The sequence below is a fragment of the Triturus cristatus genome, chromosome 5_1, assembly GCF_964204655.1.
Source record: "Triturus cristatus chromosome 5_1, aTriCri1.1, whole genome shotgun sequence".
NCBI classification, from domain to species: Eukaryota; Metazoa; Chordata; class Amphibia; order Caudata; family Salamandridae; genus Triturus; species Triturus cristatus.
This window is the reverse complement of record NC_140587.1, coordinates 366,558,143-366,577,056: the sequence shown is the minus strand read 5'-3', so window position 1 is coordinate 366,577,056 and position 18,914 is coordinate 366,558,143. Positions and strand designations below refer to the sequence as shown.

The window sequence follows — 18,914 nt, the reverse complement described above, 5'->3', positions numbered from 1 at the left end:
CATCAGGATCTCAGAAATTCATCTGCAAATGCTGGCCAAACTACAACAGAACTAAGAAGCGATGCAGGGGGAGGACATACCCATGAAGACCATGGCATGTTATAGTGATATAATCACATATTTACAAGAAGGCTTCATGTTGGTGTGGTGTCAAGTTTTTCTGCGTAACCTTGAAGAACCCACAAGGGATACAAATACCCAGCCTTCTATCATATCTGGACCACTCTACATAAAGGAAAAAAAAACAAGGAACTTTTTAATGAATCTTTGGTGCTTAAATATTCTACCCCTTTTTTCTTCTCTCTGGCTAATTCTCATCCAATGAGGGAATATCAAGAAGCTTTCTAAAAGAAACCCTGATGAAGTCCTTTCTCAGGATGAAACACGTTGGCCAGGCTGAAGTTTGAGGTTTTAAAAAATAAAGATTTTTGGGATATCATATTATGGCTTCTGGATTATATTTGACCTATAAGAAGAGTTTATTTATTTGATCAGCATGGATGAATATTTTTCAGCAAAATTATTGAACTTCCTATGCACTATTTTTGCATATTGTCTCTTATTTTGGTTTATGGTTTTAGAGCAGAACCATTAGAGTGCTATCAATGACACCCCAAGAGTACTAGCATCTGTGTGGCCATATACAGCCAAAACTGCTATTTTTGGAAGTAGAATATCCAAAATGATTAACCACCAGAATCTCAGAAGATCTTTTGCAGGGGCTTGCAAGACTACAGCAGAACTATGAAGGACATACTCTTGAACTTCATAGCATGTTATTGCAATATATTACACAGGCTGTACAATGTCTAAAGGGAAAAATAACCTCTGTAAAGGACAAGCAGGAAAGGGCTTCTATAGGTCAACGAAAAGGGAATCTATGGTTTGATAGGTGTAGGAAAGTAGGATCTGCTTCTTATGTTTACCCCCACTTTTTGCTTCATGTGATGCTGTTTTCAACTAGTCTGACTGGGATTTGCTTTCTCCCTAAACTATTGTGATATGTACTTAGGTACACTCCAGATTGGATACTGGGGTACCCTTGTCAGTCCTTAGTATATGGTACCCATGTACCCTGGGCATAGGTACGTTCAAGGAAAAAGGTACCCCTTAATATTTACTTGTGTGGTCTGGGAAAAAAGGGGAAAACAAAAACATAAATAGTCTAATTCCTCCTACTCGACCAACTCTAACTATCCATAGGCTGGAATCAGCTCAAATGGGCTATCCCTGTGCTTAGAAATATCAAAAACAATCTACAGAAGAATCTACATCAATTCACATTTTATTTATTATTTTCGTTTGTAAATTCTGCCTGATTGCTCGGGGCCTGCCCTTACTCCCCTGTGTGTGGTGAGTCTCCTGGACCTTGCTGGTCCAAACCGTACACTTCCTTGACCTTCTGCGTGGGTGGCTGTTGCCAAGGCTTGTTGGTGCTCCTGCCGGACACCAACCCCTCAGCACTCGACATCCTTCATCGGACAGCTCAGATCTGGCTCCTGGTCATCCTCAGCATCGCATGGTCCCTGCAGCTGCAGAGTCAAGACCCCCGTCAGTTAGCATTCATCTACTGAGCCTCTGGTCATTCCCAAGTGAACGAGACTCTGTCCCTTCTGCTTTCAGGTACTCTTCGACAAGAATCCGCGTTTGGATTCCAACAGAAACTTTTCCCCCTTCCAGCAGTGGCACTTTCTCGAAGTCCTCCATTGGGTTTGACTGCAGTTTCTGACGCCACTTCAGACCTATGCACCAGGGTCCCCTTGGATAGGTAACTTGGAAACTTCGGTATCCACGGGTGGAGTTCCTCTCCAACCTTCTGTCTTCCATGGGGTTTCTTCAAAGTCCACTGGGAAAAGTCCACTGGGAAGGGTCCTTAAACTCTAAATTTCCAACTGCGACTTTCACATAGACTTGTACGGAGCACGCAGTCGTGTTCTGACACTGCACACGCACTCCGTGGGGTCCCTATCTACTCACCTTGGGTGGTTCCTTGGGGTCCCAGCAATTCTACGTCCTCTTGACCCTGTCTTGACTCGAGTCATGGTTCTTATACCACTTTCTTAGTACATGGTTTGGTCCTCCACTGGGGCCCACTGTGTATTAGTGCTAATTTACTGTTATTTCTTTGCTGAAGTATTGTGTGCTTTCGGGCTAACACAGTGTAGGAGATACTGTAACATACTAGGTAGTTTTATATAATAAATACATATTTTTATAACTACTGTGTGGTTCTCTTTTCATTCAATCAATACTATAAGATTGCATTCTGGAAAAACAAGCTGCTTTACACTCCTTCAAGACTAAGCATGAAGGCTGCTCTCACAACTTTAGCCTTCCTCTTCTCTGCTTCCAGCTCCATCTTGGCCACCTGCAACTTGAGCTTCCTCTCCCTGTTCCAGCCTGGCAGCTCCTCTGGGGTCAGGCCCCTGGGGGACATGCTGGGCATCCTGATAATCTGCTGGGATCGGGATGGAGAGAAACAGGAATTGTTTGGGCTGGACAATTGAGCGATTAAAAAGTAGCGCTACTGCATTTCATGCGAGTGATAACAGGTTCAGAGGTCTGGGGGACTAAAGCACTCCTGGGATACTGGGACCCAGATGTGGCAGCTGGAGTCTGTTATCTGTGCGGTCCTGGAACCACATGACTATTGGACGTACTGCATTTGATAAGGGCTCTGTATTAATAATGTCTCTACCAGCTGTGAGCAGTGGGGCTTCTTCATAGGGAGGCTTGCACAGTTCCTACTCCATCAAAAGTCTTTAAAGACAATCAACACAGAGGTGGAGCCTAAGCCCTACACTACCTCACTGTTGAACCAAAGCGAACACCAAGCACACACCTTTAGCACTTGACCCCCAAGGTAGTGAGACACACCAATCCAAGGCTTACCGGAGGAGTCAGTGTGGGTCAGAAACTCAGAAATCTACAAAATGGGATAAAACGTAAAGCACCAATGTCCAGTTATTGCTTTTATGTTTAAAAAGCAAAGGTACTTTTATTAATAGACAATTCAATAGTGAACACAAAATTATAAATATAAACAAGGATAACCAGACGTCTTCGGTCTCTCTCGAATTAGAGATCTGAGCAAGAAGGTCTCCAAGTGTTAAGTGATATAATGCCCCATCCTGTGGTGATTGTCATGCAGCTGAAAATGAAAACCCAATTCCTATTGTATTTTTGCAGTGTTCATGGTGTGTAAGCCCCTTCCTATGTATGTGTTACAGAGTTCACATTGTAAACGTTGTCCCTGTTGTCAGAGTGTGCAATACATTGTATTGTATTGTAGTTGTATTTATATTTTGCTGCCTGCAAAGCCATTAGGTCTGGATTTATTTTTAATTGTTTCTTAATTGCTTTGTGATTTTCCATGTGTGGTTGTTCAAAATGGTAATGCAAGAATATGTTAACGTGGATGAATAAATTGGTGAGTGACTAAAAGCATGGCTAGTTGATAGACTGGGTGGGGAGTGAATACATGGATAGATGGATAAATAAATGGATGAACGGAAAGATGAGTGTACATGTATGGATGAAAGACACAAATGAGTTCACCTATGAATGAATGAATATGATGACAAATGAGTACATGGATGGTAGAAACAAGATTCTGTATTCTCTTGCCATTGTTGTCATTCAGTTACCCACTACGCAAATGCTCACATGTCCTCCCAGTGACTCATTCTCTCATTTACTCATACACCCAACCACAGCCATACACATCAATTTGACGAGAAAGCATTTTTAAATATTGCAAATATTCAGTCGTATTGGCTTTGTCAAAGAGTTTTTATATTAGAAGGGACAGCTGCAGTTATTCTGGTTACTAATTTTGTGCCAACAATTTATAATCTTGCAATTGATTTTCGGATAATTTCCCAAGTAAAGGGAGGGTGCTCCTTTCATGTATCTCAGTTAAACGTTGAGACACTCACAAACAGAACTCCTTAAATAATAGCATGTAGAGCATACCTTGGGAGCCCGGAATCCTACTAATTGTGTGGACAAAAGTGTAAAATGTTTTTCTCAATCGGCATTTCAATAGTGGGACTGAAGCAGAGGGCGTATTTGATAAAGTGGGAAAGCAACAAAAACGGCCCCCAAATATAGAGGGAATATATCAGGGAAAATTATCGTTGGATGAATGAGTTCAGGAACCAATATACATAAATGAATGAGTATCACTCGATGAGTACAATAATGGCTCTAGGAATTAATGAGTATGAGTATTTGAAGAGAGCAGAGAACGAGTGAATACAGAAGTGAATGCCTGCAGCAGGTGAAGAGTTAGTACAGAAGTGAGTTGGTGAACAGGAGTGAATGAGTGCATAAACGAATACAGGAATAAAAGAGTATTTTAAAGAGAGTACATTATATGGAAAAGACAATCAATCAGAACTGAGCTGATTTGAAATTCTAATTTAGAAACCAGGAGGACAATCGTTCAGTGAAATCTCCTGTTAGCTATATCACTCTGGTGATTTTTAAACACCAGTTCCAAGATTTCACTCTAAACTACGCTGATCTAACTTCCTTGAACATATATATGTATGATTGATATAGGGGAATTTCATATTGATATAGATTATTTAAGATTAGAATTGTGTAGTCTCTAAAGGCACCATGCATCAACATTAGGAATAGAGATTACCTAATTGCGATTTTCTGCGAATCGCAATTAGGGAATCGCTATTCTTAATGTATGGAACTCCAAGAGTTTTATTTAGCGATTCCTAGTGGGTCGCATATCGACCTACCTCATTAATCCATTAGGAATCGCTAAAATCACGGGGATGGTGGCCTGCTGGGGTCAGCAGACCTCCATGTCCGTGATTGCTTTTCAATAAAGCAATCTTTTTTTTTTAAATGCAGCCCATTTTCCTTAAAGGAAAACAGGTTGCATTTAAAAGAAAAAAAATGGAAAGTTTTCTTTTCATTTTTTAAGATCAGGCAGTGGTCTGTGAGACCACTGCCTCCTCTTAAAAAACATTTTCGCCGCCGTTCACAAAGGGGAAGGGATCCCTTGGGGACCCCTTTCTATTTGTGAATGGGTGCCACCAACTTGAGGGTGATGGTAAAATGCAAATGTTTTGGGATTGCATTCCAGTCACAAAATATTCTTGCATACTGCTGCGATTGGGTATCAGGAAGGGACACCGTAAACACGCCCTTTCCTAAATACGACTCACTAACCCATTTTGCAATTCGGTAATAGGTTATTGAATCGCAAAATAGGGTTAGGTACATAGGAAAAGCCTTTTTTGCATTAGTAAATAGGCCGATTCTGCGAATCTGCCTGCTTGCAAACGCAAAATAGCTTGATACATGTGGCCCTAAATGTAGTAGGATGACACCTACTCTTGACTAAAAGTCTGATTGTCCTGAATTCTCAAATAATGATAGCAGTCTGTTGTAGGTTCCCAGGAGCCCTCTTATAACAGTAATTTGCACTAATGGATCACGTAACATAAATAGAGTGAGACATTACCTGAAAGTGTATGTGAGTTTTCACACAGTTGCAGGTTTTTGTATCTTCACAATCTTTTGAAATCGAAATACCTTGTAATGCTTAAAGAATTGTTAGGTGATTTTATGAGTTTTAGATTTAGAAAATCTTGTTCACAAGAGAACATTTTAAATCGTTTTCTGTTTCTGTCAGTCAGGAATATGATTTGGCCCTAGTAAATTACATTAATTGTTTCTCTAACTTTTACCTTGAGACATAAATATCTTATTGAATTGGGCCAACATTTGTGGATGCTTACACAATGTGGGTCATGCGTCCTAAAGCAATGTCCAGTAAACACAGAATGGGCAAAACCCTTTGATACGCCTGCCCTGTATCTATAAAAGTAATGTTCTGCAAGGGCAAACCTAAGGCATTATTATGTGGTTTGTAGATTTTCACTGTCACTCTGTTTTTGCCCTAAAGGTCACCGTTTTTATCAATGGAATACCGTCTCCATGCTCTGGAAACTGTAGCTATTCTTGGAATCCTGCTAAAACTCCTGTCATCTCTAGCATTGATCCAACTGAAAGTAAGTATTCAAAACTTTGTTGCATTTTTAGGATAAACTCCAAAACATTGGCTAGTCACTTTCTCTTTGAACCTACAAGGATTGCTTACTGATCTAAAGGGCGTGTCATTTCATCGTACTACTTGGCTAATAGGGCGATGACTACAGTTGTCCTCTTATAAATGCGCTTTGATATAAGATACGACAGATACTTTTGTGACAACTTTATGGTATACAATCAATTGCCACACAGGGCTGTGATGTTTAGGGTACATTTCAAATTGTACCTGAAAGGGAATGCATTACCAACTTAGGGGTCGATAAGAATGCCATCCAGAAAGGCTCCGAACAGCATCCAATTTGGTTGAATCCGATTCAGAAGCCTTGTTTCCGACCGACTCGGACACATTTCCAGGCGACCGATCATGATGTCCTGAAAACGTTCAAACTGTCCAACTCGGGTCTGAATGGCATTCGAATCAACGGTGTCGTTCGGAGCCGACTCATACAGGTCTGCAGCCACGTCTCCGGACGAGCGATTAGGATGTTGGATTCGGACAGCCTTTCTAAGTTGGTTGTTCCAACACAGATCAGCTGCCAGAATCTGACTTTGTGGGCCCGTAGCAGGTCCCCCTTTACATGGGGCCCTTCGAATCTGACCCGTGGGGATACCCATCGGTCCCCCCTCTCCCTGCATGAACAGTGTGGCAGGCACCATGGGGTGCCTGGCACAAGGTGCAAGGTTTCCCCCAACTACCCCTTTTCTCAATGGGAGCCTGTGTTCTCTTTCGGAACACAGGCTCCCATTGAATTCAATGGGAGTCTGCCCGAACGGTGTTCGGACACACAGTAATCGGTCGGTTAGACTCCTCGAACCAGAGTCGTTCGGAAAGCAATCTGAAACCAATAGGGTTGCACTGCTTTGTGGACGACATCGTAATCAGGCCCTAAGAGGGGAAATAAGTATTTCGGTATTTATATCTGTTGTTACTGACATTGCTCTGTGAAGATCATAATACATATATCAATAATATTAATAACAACAACAATAATAATAATAATAATAATAATAATAATTATTATTATTATTATTATTATTAATAATAATTATTATTATTATTATAATAATTTGGCTATAGCAACAATAAGGAGTTATTATTATCATCATCATTGCTATTATTACTATTGTTATTTCTATTATTATCATTATGCCACTTGTATCGCATTCACTCTATGGCTTCAGGTGGGGAGCGGGCAATCCAAGGAATGTGGCACAATTTCCTCAAGAGGGTTCACCTATTATTACTGGCAAGACAGCAGATTCATGTATTTCTGACCAAAGCATCACTTCTGATGTGCGCTTTCATGCACTCATGGTAAAATAATAATTTAATATATTCATTTATATTGAAAATAATATTTCACTGAGACTGTAACAAATATTGAAGGAGGAAATGGCAACGTCTATGTAGGTACGTGGCCACAATGTTTTTGTCTGCATGCAAATGTTTTTATTTATACAGTGTAATGTATCATGTACTCTTGCGTGCTCTTGAACGTGCTGCAATGGACTCGTGACTTAATTTAGGTTAAGTGGGTGGATATTGTTAGGTGAATGTTTCCTGTTAAGGAATGTTATCATGATCACTTGCAAGCCACAGTTCGTCATGACAATGAAAGAGTCAAAATAAGTGTTTGAAATGTTCCAAGCATGCTAAAGGATATTCAAAGGCTTGCCTTTTTAAGGTTCTTATAGATTGTAGGTTTGCTTTCGTCAAGTAGCTTCACGTTTGAGTTTCTGCATTCTCCCATGCCTGCCATTCACAGTGTAAGTCAGAATTCATTTGTCGTAAAGCTATCTTTTGAATTTTTTCCAAAATGTCGCATTGAAATCACACTTCGTTGCAATCCGTTTGAACACGCTCTAGATGGTTTTATATTTTTAGAGATTGTCAGAGAGTGATATGTGTTTGTACTTATCAGAGATTTACCAATTCTATCACAAATACTTGAATCTATAAGTAGAAGGGAAGTTTCAGGTTTGGCATAACATTTTTGAGACATTTCTGTTCTAAATCGCTTCAGCAAATAAAAGAGAAAATGAAAAATATAAAGAGAGAGAACTCGAATGAGGGGTTCCATTGTAGAAGCAGTGGATCCAAGCCATTCTATACTTTCAAACTTATTTAAATAGAGTGTCAGTGGGCTCTAGCCACTAAGGTAAATTTGGTTGTAAACACAAGGTTACAATCACATTTAACCTGTTAGATCTGTCAAGAATCCCATTAAGTCACGGCTGAGGCTGATCCAATTAAATGTATTACACAGGACATACTTCGACCGGAGGCGTCTCCACAAGATGGGTAGGATAGCAGACGCCACGTGTCTTCGATGCAATACTGAACAGGGAGATTTCTATCACACTATATGGTCCTGTGAGAAAATTCAAACGTATTGGTCTCACATCTTCACAGAATTGGGGGAGGTGTTGGGATTAGAGCTAACACTAGACCCGAAACTGGCGTTACTGGGAATGGTGACCGAAGTAGACCTGCCACGCCCACATATCATTTTCCTGGTGTTGGCGCTGGTGGTAGCGAAAAGGGACATTGCGAAATATTGGGGGGTGGCGGAGCGGCCAGTGATAGAGGAATGGAGGAGAGGTCTGGACCTCTATATGGCAGCAGAACGAGTGACATACAAAGCTAGAGGCTGTCCAAAAAAATTCCGAAAGATATGGAGCAAATGGAGACAATACCATGGCCTAGAGGTGGGACACATAGGAGGACACACATAGAGGGGTAGATGGCGGGGATGGGCGGGAGGGACCACCTGATAACGATGAGTACCCGTACAAGACAGTGACAGTGATTCATTTAGAGATTCCGTACATGCGAGATGCTATATTGTGTTATGGGAGGGGGGACAAGCACTAATGCTCTATGCACGAATGAAACCGGTGGACTGGTGACACATAGTTGGATGGACTTGGGAGCTATCTGTCAACCCTGGAGGGGGACGTGCTATTAGTTCTGTAGGGGGTAGTGGGGGAAGGGGGGGGGGGGGTGTTGTGGGAGAAAATAGACAAAAGCAGGATCGTGGGGTTCCATGTGGAACGCGTAACATTGGAAACATTTGCACACTATTGGAATACCTAGGTGTTGCTGCCCGGCCTCAGGGTTATGGGCATAACGGCTGTGGACTAATAACAAGATGTAAGTTTGACATGATGGTATGGACGTGCCACATCTGTAATCTTTTCATGCCTGCACAAAAATAAAGTTATAAAAAAAAAAAAAAGATCTGTCAAGAATCCTGCACGGAATTTGTGGTGGGAAATTTATGGGTTTCTTGGCCATAATTGTGGAGAAAACTTTCGCAGTAAATCGCACTCAAAGGGTAGGAAGTGTGCATTCCAATGTGTGGCTTCCCCAGGGAGTTTGGGAATGCCCACAAATATGTACTTTTTTGGGTATTCCAAAACTACTCTCTGACCTCTACCCAACCTAGAAATGGTTACAGGTTTACTACTCCAGCCAACAGCTAGAATAGCTTCCTTTCCAGGATGGGAAAGTGAATGGGTTCAATGGATGTGCAGGGGAAGGGCTTAAGGGCTTCACAAAACAAAAAATGTGAATTTGCACAGGAGGCTCCATTTTTCCTGTGTGGAGTTCTTTACTACGTAGACCTCCACAGTGATGTATAAAAGAGTTTGTAAAAAGTCATATGGCATTCCAACTTGCACAGCTTCAGAAAATACTACTACTGGGAATGTTTGTGGATAGAAAAAAATGGAAAATAACACTCAAGCAAATGTGTAAATCTCTACCATTACATTTCCTTTTCTTTCATGAATAGGATCAACGGTGTTTATGCAGTGAATATTTACTGTAGAGAATAAAAGAAATTAGAAAACATGATTTGTTATTTCTAATGAATACTTGTAACCGCATATTCTAAACCACTTGAATATTGAACCCCAGGTGTCAGACTAGATCCGGAAAATCTTTAGCAGTACCCCTGTGTGCCAGTATGTGGTAATTTGCACCTCTGCACCGATGTATTTCCGCTCCAAAGTTACATGCAGAGCCGCATATGAGCGTCACTCATGCATAAAACCGTTAGATCCTTTCTTTCCATCTAAGCAGATGAGGATCCAGCGGCATCCCTTAGCTCTTCTTAAAATGTATCTAAAATAACCAGTGTGCTAGGGGAATGGCACCCTCTAAAAGTACAGGGTTTAAACCTTGTGTGGACTGTTCCAAGCAAATGTCTATGACAGATCCCCATCAGATTTTCCTTTGATGCTTAGCACCAGAACATGACTACAAGGCATGTAGCAGCTGCAACCTGATTAATTCAAAAGCCACGCAGGACCATAAGGCAGCCCTGTAGATGACTTTGTGCACAGACCAGTCAAATTGTAAGGGAAAATCCAGTTCCTGGAGTTGTTCCTGCACCAAAGCTTCATTGCTGACAAAATCTTTGGGCAAGTCTAAAATGAAGCAGAAGAAGTGGGGCTTGGCCCATTCCTGCCACTCTCAAACTCCTGAAAAGGCACAAGAGCGTAAAAGTGCTTCTCAGTCTCGCTTTTGACCTTGAGCTCCTTTGTACCTAGTTCAGACTCTCTCCCTAAGGCAACCCAAATTTTAGGGTTCCTCAGTGACGCTGTAGCCAATCTATTACATCCACAATGCTATGCTATAATCGTTCGACATGCGGCTGGCTCCAATCTTCCCTTCAGACTCATTCTTTTATCATTTTTTAATTGTTTCACACTGAGGGATGACTTAATTGATTATTGCGCCTAGCACTTGGTGCCTAATTGAAATATTGGGGAATGCTGGGGAACTTTTAAAAGGAATTCACTTACCACATTTTTTGATTGGGGTTGCCTGCTTTTACTCTGCTTTGCTTTCCCAGCTCCTCGGTCTAGCATGGGCTTCCTGATTGTGTAGAGGGACGCATCTGCGGTGCATTTCAGCTGTGCCTTGAAGGCCGCCACCTTGGACGACTTGCGGTGCAGCTGACCAGCATTCTGAAACTCGGCCTGCACTAATAAAGGGCAGCCAGGCACTGACGTGCAGTGGATGTGTGCAGCAAGTGCACTCCTGGTGTGCCAAAGGCTCACTAAAGGCAAGCCCATCTCTTCCTGTCTGCCCCCAACCAGGGCCAGTGGCTAAGACCCCTGCCCCTTCCAAGATTCTTTGGAAAATGTTCTCCCCTTACCAGCTAAAAGTTCTTCACCCAGCCTGTTTAGAGGCATGCCAATCGTCGATTGATCCTTCAGCCTATGGTGGCCATTGCAAACACTGTCATTTTGCTTGCGACCCTAAGGATCACCCACTAACATAGGTGTTGTCTAGCATCAATACTCTGGGAGCGGAGCACCAGAATGCCTTGGGTAGAGGCTGCTCGATCAAGAGCAGATTCCCCTTTTTAATCTAAACTATTGCTATTCGTCCAGGTATCAATAATATATCTATGACTTCCTCTCCGAAAATGCCTCTGATGCCATGTTCATCATGGAAACTTGGCTACACAAGGCATCCCTCCCAGATGGTATTGGCACATTATCACATAACTATTGCACTAAAAGGCACTGCAAAGATAAGTTAAGAGGCCGCATTGCCATTATCTACCATGACACCTTCCAGTGTAAAATGGAGGAGCTTCCTTCCCCAGCCTGTTAAGCCCTTTTCTTCTCACTGTGTCTTATGCCTACATTTTTAGATTCTGGCAATTTAATCTATCGGCCTCCCGGCTATTCTGGAAATTGGTGCTCTACTATTACTGACTTAATTGTTCCATATATATTAAAAAGCGCTAACTGTACACTTTTAGGAGAACTAAACATGCATCACGATGATGCCACCTGCAAACTCTTAGAGAAGATTTGGTCACCCTATATCTCAATTTAATTAATTCCACCTCCACACACAAGCTGGGTCATATGTTGGACTCCATATTTTCCAAAGTCTCTGGTCTCACTATCAACTACCCTGTGCAGTTATTGTGGTCAGACCATTTTACAGTGCATTGATTCATACACCACTACTCCTCTTTTTGACCCTCAGCTACCTGTCCTAAAGTTATGGCTAAAAACTGGGCTAACCTCAGTATTCCTTCCCTCAATATCTGTGTATCCAAAGTTTCTCCCCAATTGGCACACCAGGTTGACTTTGATCAGTCCATGGCCAATAACTGGCTTAGAAGCTCCCTTGACACAATTCTACTGGCCAAATTAAAAACTTTGACAAGGAAGCACCCTCCTGCCCCTTGATTTAATGTATCACAACTGAAAGAAAAAAACCTCTGAAACTGACTTGAAAGGGTATGGAAGAAGTTATATAATCAGAACTCTAAATCAGAATATAAAATAGCCTTGAACCATTAAGACATGAACTGTATAAACGCCTGTGCCCCCTTTTCTCTCAAAACATTTAAAAAGCCCAAAACTGCCTGAAAACATTCTTCAAAGTGGTCCAAGATCTGTCGAACCCCAGTAACGCTGTCCCCTCCCCCCACTGACACAAGCACAATGCAAAGAGCTGGTGGTTAATTTTGTAATGAAAGTATCAAATATTCTACTCACTCTAGCCACAGCAAGAACTTCCAGTCCCCAGCTGGGAGTACAAGCTCATCTCCTACTTCCACCCCGTCGTCCTTTAAGGAAAACATTCACTCACCCATGAGCCAGCCCCTGGTTCAATTACACTCTCTGCCCCCTTTAGACTTATTGCAATTTCTGGACCTATCACAGTTCATTAAATCATGTTCCCCACTCAGTCCTCTCAATCCGCACCCAAACTGAGCCCTCACCTCATGCCTATCCTGGTTGAACTGCTGAACTTCTCCTACATGTGGGGCTTCTTCCCAAAGCCTGGAAGCATGCCATGGTGCTCCCCCTATTAAAAGAAAACCCACATGGACCCATTGAACTGGTCCAATTTCAAGCCCATCTCTTTGCTGCTCATTCTCTCCAAGATAATGGAGAAGCATGTAAACAACCAGCTCACTTCATTTGTCGACACCCAGGATGCCCTTCATCCTTCCCAGTCTGATTCAGATCTGAGTATAGCACTGAATCGGCTTTACTTGGAGTTACAGATCATCCCAGACGACTCCTGGACATAGGTGTTAGAGCCGCGCTCATTTTACTAGACTTCAGCAAAGCTTTCAACACCATATCTCATGTCATTCATGTTGAAAGATTGACACATCTGGTTTTCCAGGGCACTGTCTGGGTCTCCAAGGCACTGTATAGCCTGGTTATCCTCCTTCCCGATGGATCACACTTTTCAGGTTTTTTCAACAAATGTGGTGTCTAGCACACCGACTTACTTCTGGAGTCTCGCAGGGGTCTGTCCTTAGCCCTATGTTTTTCAATATTTGTGTCTGCCCTCTGGGGAACTTAGTGGAAAGTTGTGGCCTCACCCTCTTTGGGTTAGACTCAACTCTGTCCATGAAGCCTCAAGCAAACAAGGTAGCTTCCTCAGGCTTTATGAAATGGCTTCAAAAGATCCTATGGATGCCTCCCTACCCTGCTCAAAGAACCGTCATCCAGGCCATAATCTTGTCTAGTTTATATTATGATAACAGCTTATATTTGGGAGCAGACAAGATCAGGATCACACGCCTGGCTCCTGTTCCGGCTGCCAAAATATTTGTTCATATCTGGCCTTCTTCATGACCTACATTGGCTCACAGTGGCTAAGCGCATCAATTTTAAGGCACTGCACTATATGTATAAAATCTACTTGCGCTTAGGACCTCAGTATCTGCAAAACCTTGCCATTGCTTACCACCCCTCTCGCACTCTTTCTCCATAGTTCCCAGAGTTAGGCACACCCAGATGGGTGGTCGCTTCTTTCCTTCACTCGGCCCCAGGCTATGGGACGTCCTTCTGGAGTCTCTGCGATGCGATGCTGCACCTCTCTACTCACCTTTAGCAGGGAATTAAAAACCTGGTTATTTTATTCTACACCTTAAGCTGTCTAGCTTGCCATCTAAGCCATATGAAACCCTATGGGTAACTACGCACTATATAAGAATTCAATAATAATAATAATAATATGGTAATGGTGTTCAATATGGCCACCACCCACCAGTGCAACTAGCAGACCCTACAGACGTTTTGAGGCCTATGCAGTGGGATCATACGTCCCAGTTGGCAAAGCACCCGGGGAACTTTTTGACTATGACCAGATTCCAGAGGAGACTGCAAACAACTTGCAGTGGTCGTTGCTGGACCACAATTGGGTGGGAGGTAGCCCCTCATCCTTACTTCACCTAGAGCTAACCGTAGTGACTGAGGCATTGCTTCTGGGTCAGGGAGGACATCTGGAAGATTCAGAAATCGGAGGCATCTGGTCGCTGTAAGAAGGCTGGCTACACATGAACCTCCTAAAGATGTGGACCATCCGCTTAGTGTTAAAAGCTGTCCTGCCATCCATTTGAGGGGGACTAGGGCAGGTGCTCATGGATAACACCAAGACCATGTGGTACTGCAACAAGCAGGGTATGGTGGGGTCAGGGACTCTTTGTCAGCTGGAAGTGGCTGCAACATCAGGGCATTACCGTTGTAGGACACCACCGTGCGGGATTTTTAAGCCAGACTGAACAAACTCAACCATGGATGCTTAGCAGATCACAAATGTAATTTACATCTTGGGGTGGCATATGGTATTTTCCAGAAAAGATAAAAACCTTGACTTGATCTTTTTGCCGCCATGAGAACACACAATTACATTTTGAGTTCCCAGACAGCTCTCTCTCTGAGATGCATGTTGACTATAGTGGAACTTGGGACGCCTGTACCACTTCCTGCTGTTCTGAAGAAGATCAGAAACAACTGACCCAAGTAAAACAAACAAATCACAGGGTGTGAAAGGCAAATGGCGCTACCAACAAAATTACACAAAATCAAACATATGAAAACCAAATTCACAGCGGTGCCAACAACAGTGGGAACAACACCCAAGATCCCACAAAGCTCAATACAGGATTGATATAGATGCAAGAAAATAGAGTTGATGCACACGCTTTAAAATAAATGAATAGTTCAATAAATCAGATGCAGCACAATGCTTCCATTCTTCTTAGTTTATTAGAGAAATTCTTCCACTCCCCAACGCGTTTCGTCGTTTGGAGGGGATTAACCCATACGACTTCCTCAGGGCTGGAAGTAACACAAATAACATATGTATAGAAAGATGGCGGCAAGCAAATACACAGAAAAATTACAACACACAGTAACTATGGCTCAAAGCAAAGAGACAAACGGTTCAAGAGACAGGCAAAATTATAGGGCAATGTTAGTGGGTGGTGTGAAAATAACAGTGTAAGACATATATCTAAGACAGCATAACATTAAAGAGGAGCACAAAACAGTAGGTAATAGCAGTGAGAAAATACCTCTCAGAAAACTACTCACCAACCCGTGTGAGTCTGAAACTACGAATAATTAAAAAAGAATAATCTGTACCTTAATTATTTGAAGAACTGCAAACCTAAAACAATACAAATGACTCAAATTTAGTCATTGCGTCACACATGAGGCACGATCAATCATGAGACCCAAGAAGTCAAAAAAAATATACCTGTTGAAACTGGATAGTGATCCTAAGTTCTAATACCACATATAGAAGCAGCCAAATCATAAGGTGGCCATCCGAGTAAAAAGGCCTAAGTAGAAAGCACCTAAAACAATGATAAATTGAATTCAGTAACACTAGAAAAACGTAAACGCACCTAAACATAGGCGGCAAGAACACTACTATCTCACTTACCCAAATCCGTATTCCCAGTATAAATATCAAAATTATCCAAACACCAAAAAATCCTTATCAAGAGTCGTCCACTTGACGTAGTCAGTGCCCTAAAAGTAGAGAATTTCGAATTAGCAATCGTCCTCATCTTATTACTGTACAAGCATGCGAGAGGACGCTCGCGCCAATTCCACTTACCAAAGCGTGCGGCTTCTGCAATCCCGAGTACAGGAGACAGGCACTGCCGCCGGCTACTTCCGTAATCTAATAGCAAGCACTAATCATAGAAAAGGTGACTAACACCAAAGTTAAAAAGGGGCGCCATGTTTAAACATCAAATTATACTTGAAAGTGCACTGGAGGCGCCATACAAACCACAGAATAAGATTCTTTGACATGAAGATAAAGCCTAATTAATCAGTTTGTTTACATGATTAAAGGCAAGGGTTTCAAGCAAAGCGATCGACATTACGACCTCAAAGATTTGCATAAGTGAAAAAATAAAAATAAGAATAAGTTAACAAAAATAGAAAGAGCGCCATGTTTAAACATGTAATTAGCCTGAAAACATACTATAGGTGCCTTACAAACCATAAAATAAGATTTTTTTATGCAACAATAGAACCATATTATTCGGTTCATCTAAATAAATACGGGCAAAAAATCCATGCAAATTGATCGGCACCATGACCACAAATATTTGCATAAGAAAAGTATAACTGTATGTCTCAGGCTTCGATCCAAGGGGACAAAATATCTATATCCCTCTATACAAAATCTATAAGTCTATTAAAGTAGGAAATTAAATAATATTGAAATCATGAACCCTAATGGCCAGACAACATCTAATAATAGTCGCCTCGTAACGCGCCTAGCATAACTAACCCATGTGTGACTGAATAAATATAATACTAAGTACAGAGATTTCAGAGCCGAATTAACCAATCATTACACGTGCCATACAACTACTATAGAATTATAGTTACAGTAATCGTGAAACTCCAATGCATACCCAACCTTGGACCATATTGTGGACAAATAATACCCAAGTAAGCCTAGCGGAATCATATTGCCCAGGAGAGTGTGGTACCAGGAGCTCCTGGTCATGAGCATCTGTCCTCTGATCAAGCTGCTACTTTGTAATGATCTTCTGTCTCAGCAGGTGGGCAGGGCCTTGCACACTGGCTTACACAATCTTCACCTCCACATGCTAGGTGACTGGACAGTGGCAGTTGACTGCATTCGCCCTTCCTCCCAAGTTTGTTGGTGTCATCTTGTGAGCCAGATATCCCTCCACTGAATCAGTATGCACCTGTCATTGGGACCAATTTGTGGATTTGTCTGTAGATTGACCCACTTCAGGCCAGTCTCTCCGAAGTGTTGTTTTGTGTTTTCCCTAAGCCAGCAAGGACTTACCTTGGGCACCCTTGAAAGTTATTTCTTGGCTCTTTCTGCCTTTTTGCAATTGCCAATTCAGCCTTTTTATTCAAATCACTTGTTGTGAATCATTTGTTTAAATGTTTGCAGCATATGTTTCCGCCCACTTCTTGTATTATGCTCCAGTGGGACCTTAGTATAGTCCTCACATTCCTCACATGCATGCTCTTTACATTTCTACATACCTGCCCCCTAAGGCTTTTCACCTTCAAGAGCATTGTCCTCATCACCATAACAATGTAATGACATGTGAGTGAGCTGCAAGCCCTCTCTGTCAACCCCTATACATGACTTCCTTTCTAAACAAGTTGGCATTGAGGACCTAAAGCTCCTTTCTTCTAAAGGTGGCAAACACTTTTTCACGTCAGACAAAACATTGCCCTTTTTGGTGATTTTAGCTCCACCCCATCCTTCCAAGGAAGAGAAATGGCTCTATTGGTTAGTTATAAAAGACATTTCAGCTTTTACCTTGATTGTACCATGCCCCATCAGGTGAGTAGTCAACTCTTTGTTGGATTACCTGGAGCTAAAAAAGGCAAGACAGTGCAGAAAAGAACCAGCTCTCATCGGATCGTCCTCTGGATTAAAATATGTTACACATTGACCAAGAAGGAGCCCCTAGAGGGCTTATAGGCTCATCCACAAGAGCCAAGGCTGCTACCATTTCTTTGGCACATGGAGTGCCTATTTGCCCAGCTTATACATGGGTGTCAGCTTAACACATTCATGATTTACTACTGCCTGGACATCCAAGTCCTTTGAGAGGGGCATTTTGCCCACTATTTCTTGCAGGACATTTTGGTTTGAGCAAGCACATGGAATCACCTGCTGGGAGTTGCTGCTTTGGTATCTTTTTTAAAAGGTGAGGAATCTGTGTTTAGAAGTATTCATCATAATAGCAAGTTACTTACCTTCAGTAATGCTCTGTCTGGTGGGTACTCTATCTAACCTCAGATTGCTCATTGACTGTCCCACCTCCACATTCTGTGAACAGGGCTACTTTCTCAATTCAAAATAATCTAGAGATCTGCACATTGGTCACAGTCAATCTGCTAATGGGCTCTGCATCTGGAGGTATAGACAGTCTGAAAAGTAGCTGGTGTTAGCACGGATTGGTGGTGCTTATGAACAACACTGCACATCTCTTCCAGAGCAGAGCAATATTAGTGCAGAACCGCACAATGCCACATACGTGCGCTACTGCTAAAGATTTTGCTGATCCAGTCCTTTGCCTGGAGAATATTCAAAAGATGAGGAATCTGCGGTTAGATAAAGTATCCACCAGAAAGAGCGTTACTGAAGGTAAGTAACTTGGCCCTCTTTCCATGAGTCATTGCTGTTCAGATGAGTCGGTTATAAAGCATCAAACAAGATGTTCATATTGCAAACAGGGCAGTATACCATTTTAGTTCAGATAACTGCTTTAGAACCTTCAGACACCAGGCTGGCTTTACAAGCCAAATTTATAGGGATAAACCTATTTGTATGACCCAAAATTACTACATTTACACCTGCAAAACATTCAGAAAAGGATTCCTGGAAGACGTAGAGGGTTTTAATACTGCATAATAGCACACTCCGCTGCATACAATTACATGCCATAAACCCCATGCATGTGTTGGGAATGGGCAGATCAAGGAGTGGTTTGCCTTGAGACCATGACAGTTGTGAACGCCCATGAACATAT

General features: G+C 42.1%; 1 protein-coding gene and 1 long non-coding RNA gene across 3 annotated transcripts in view; one reads left to right on the top strand and one right to left on the bottom strand.

The window, feature by feature from the left end:
• Window positions 1–18,914, top strand: part of LOC146830895 (fibrocystin-L-like) — a 1,171,295-nt gene that overhangs the window by 469,416 nt on the left and 682,965 nt on the right. For both annotated transcript variants that reach the window (XM_085605085.1, XM_085605086.1), the window contains exon 28: window positions 5,936–6,041. In XM_085605085.1, the coding sequence (XP_085461211.1) occupies window positions 5,936–6,041 (106 nt within the window). The remainder of the gene's footprint in view (window positions 1–5,935; window positions 6,042–18,914) is intronic.
• Window positions 1–18,914, bottom strand: part of LOC146830896 (uncharacterized) — a 110,489-nt gene that overhangs the window by 89,377 nt on the left and 2,198 nt on the right. The gene's annotated exons all lie outside the window — the stretch shown is intronic.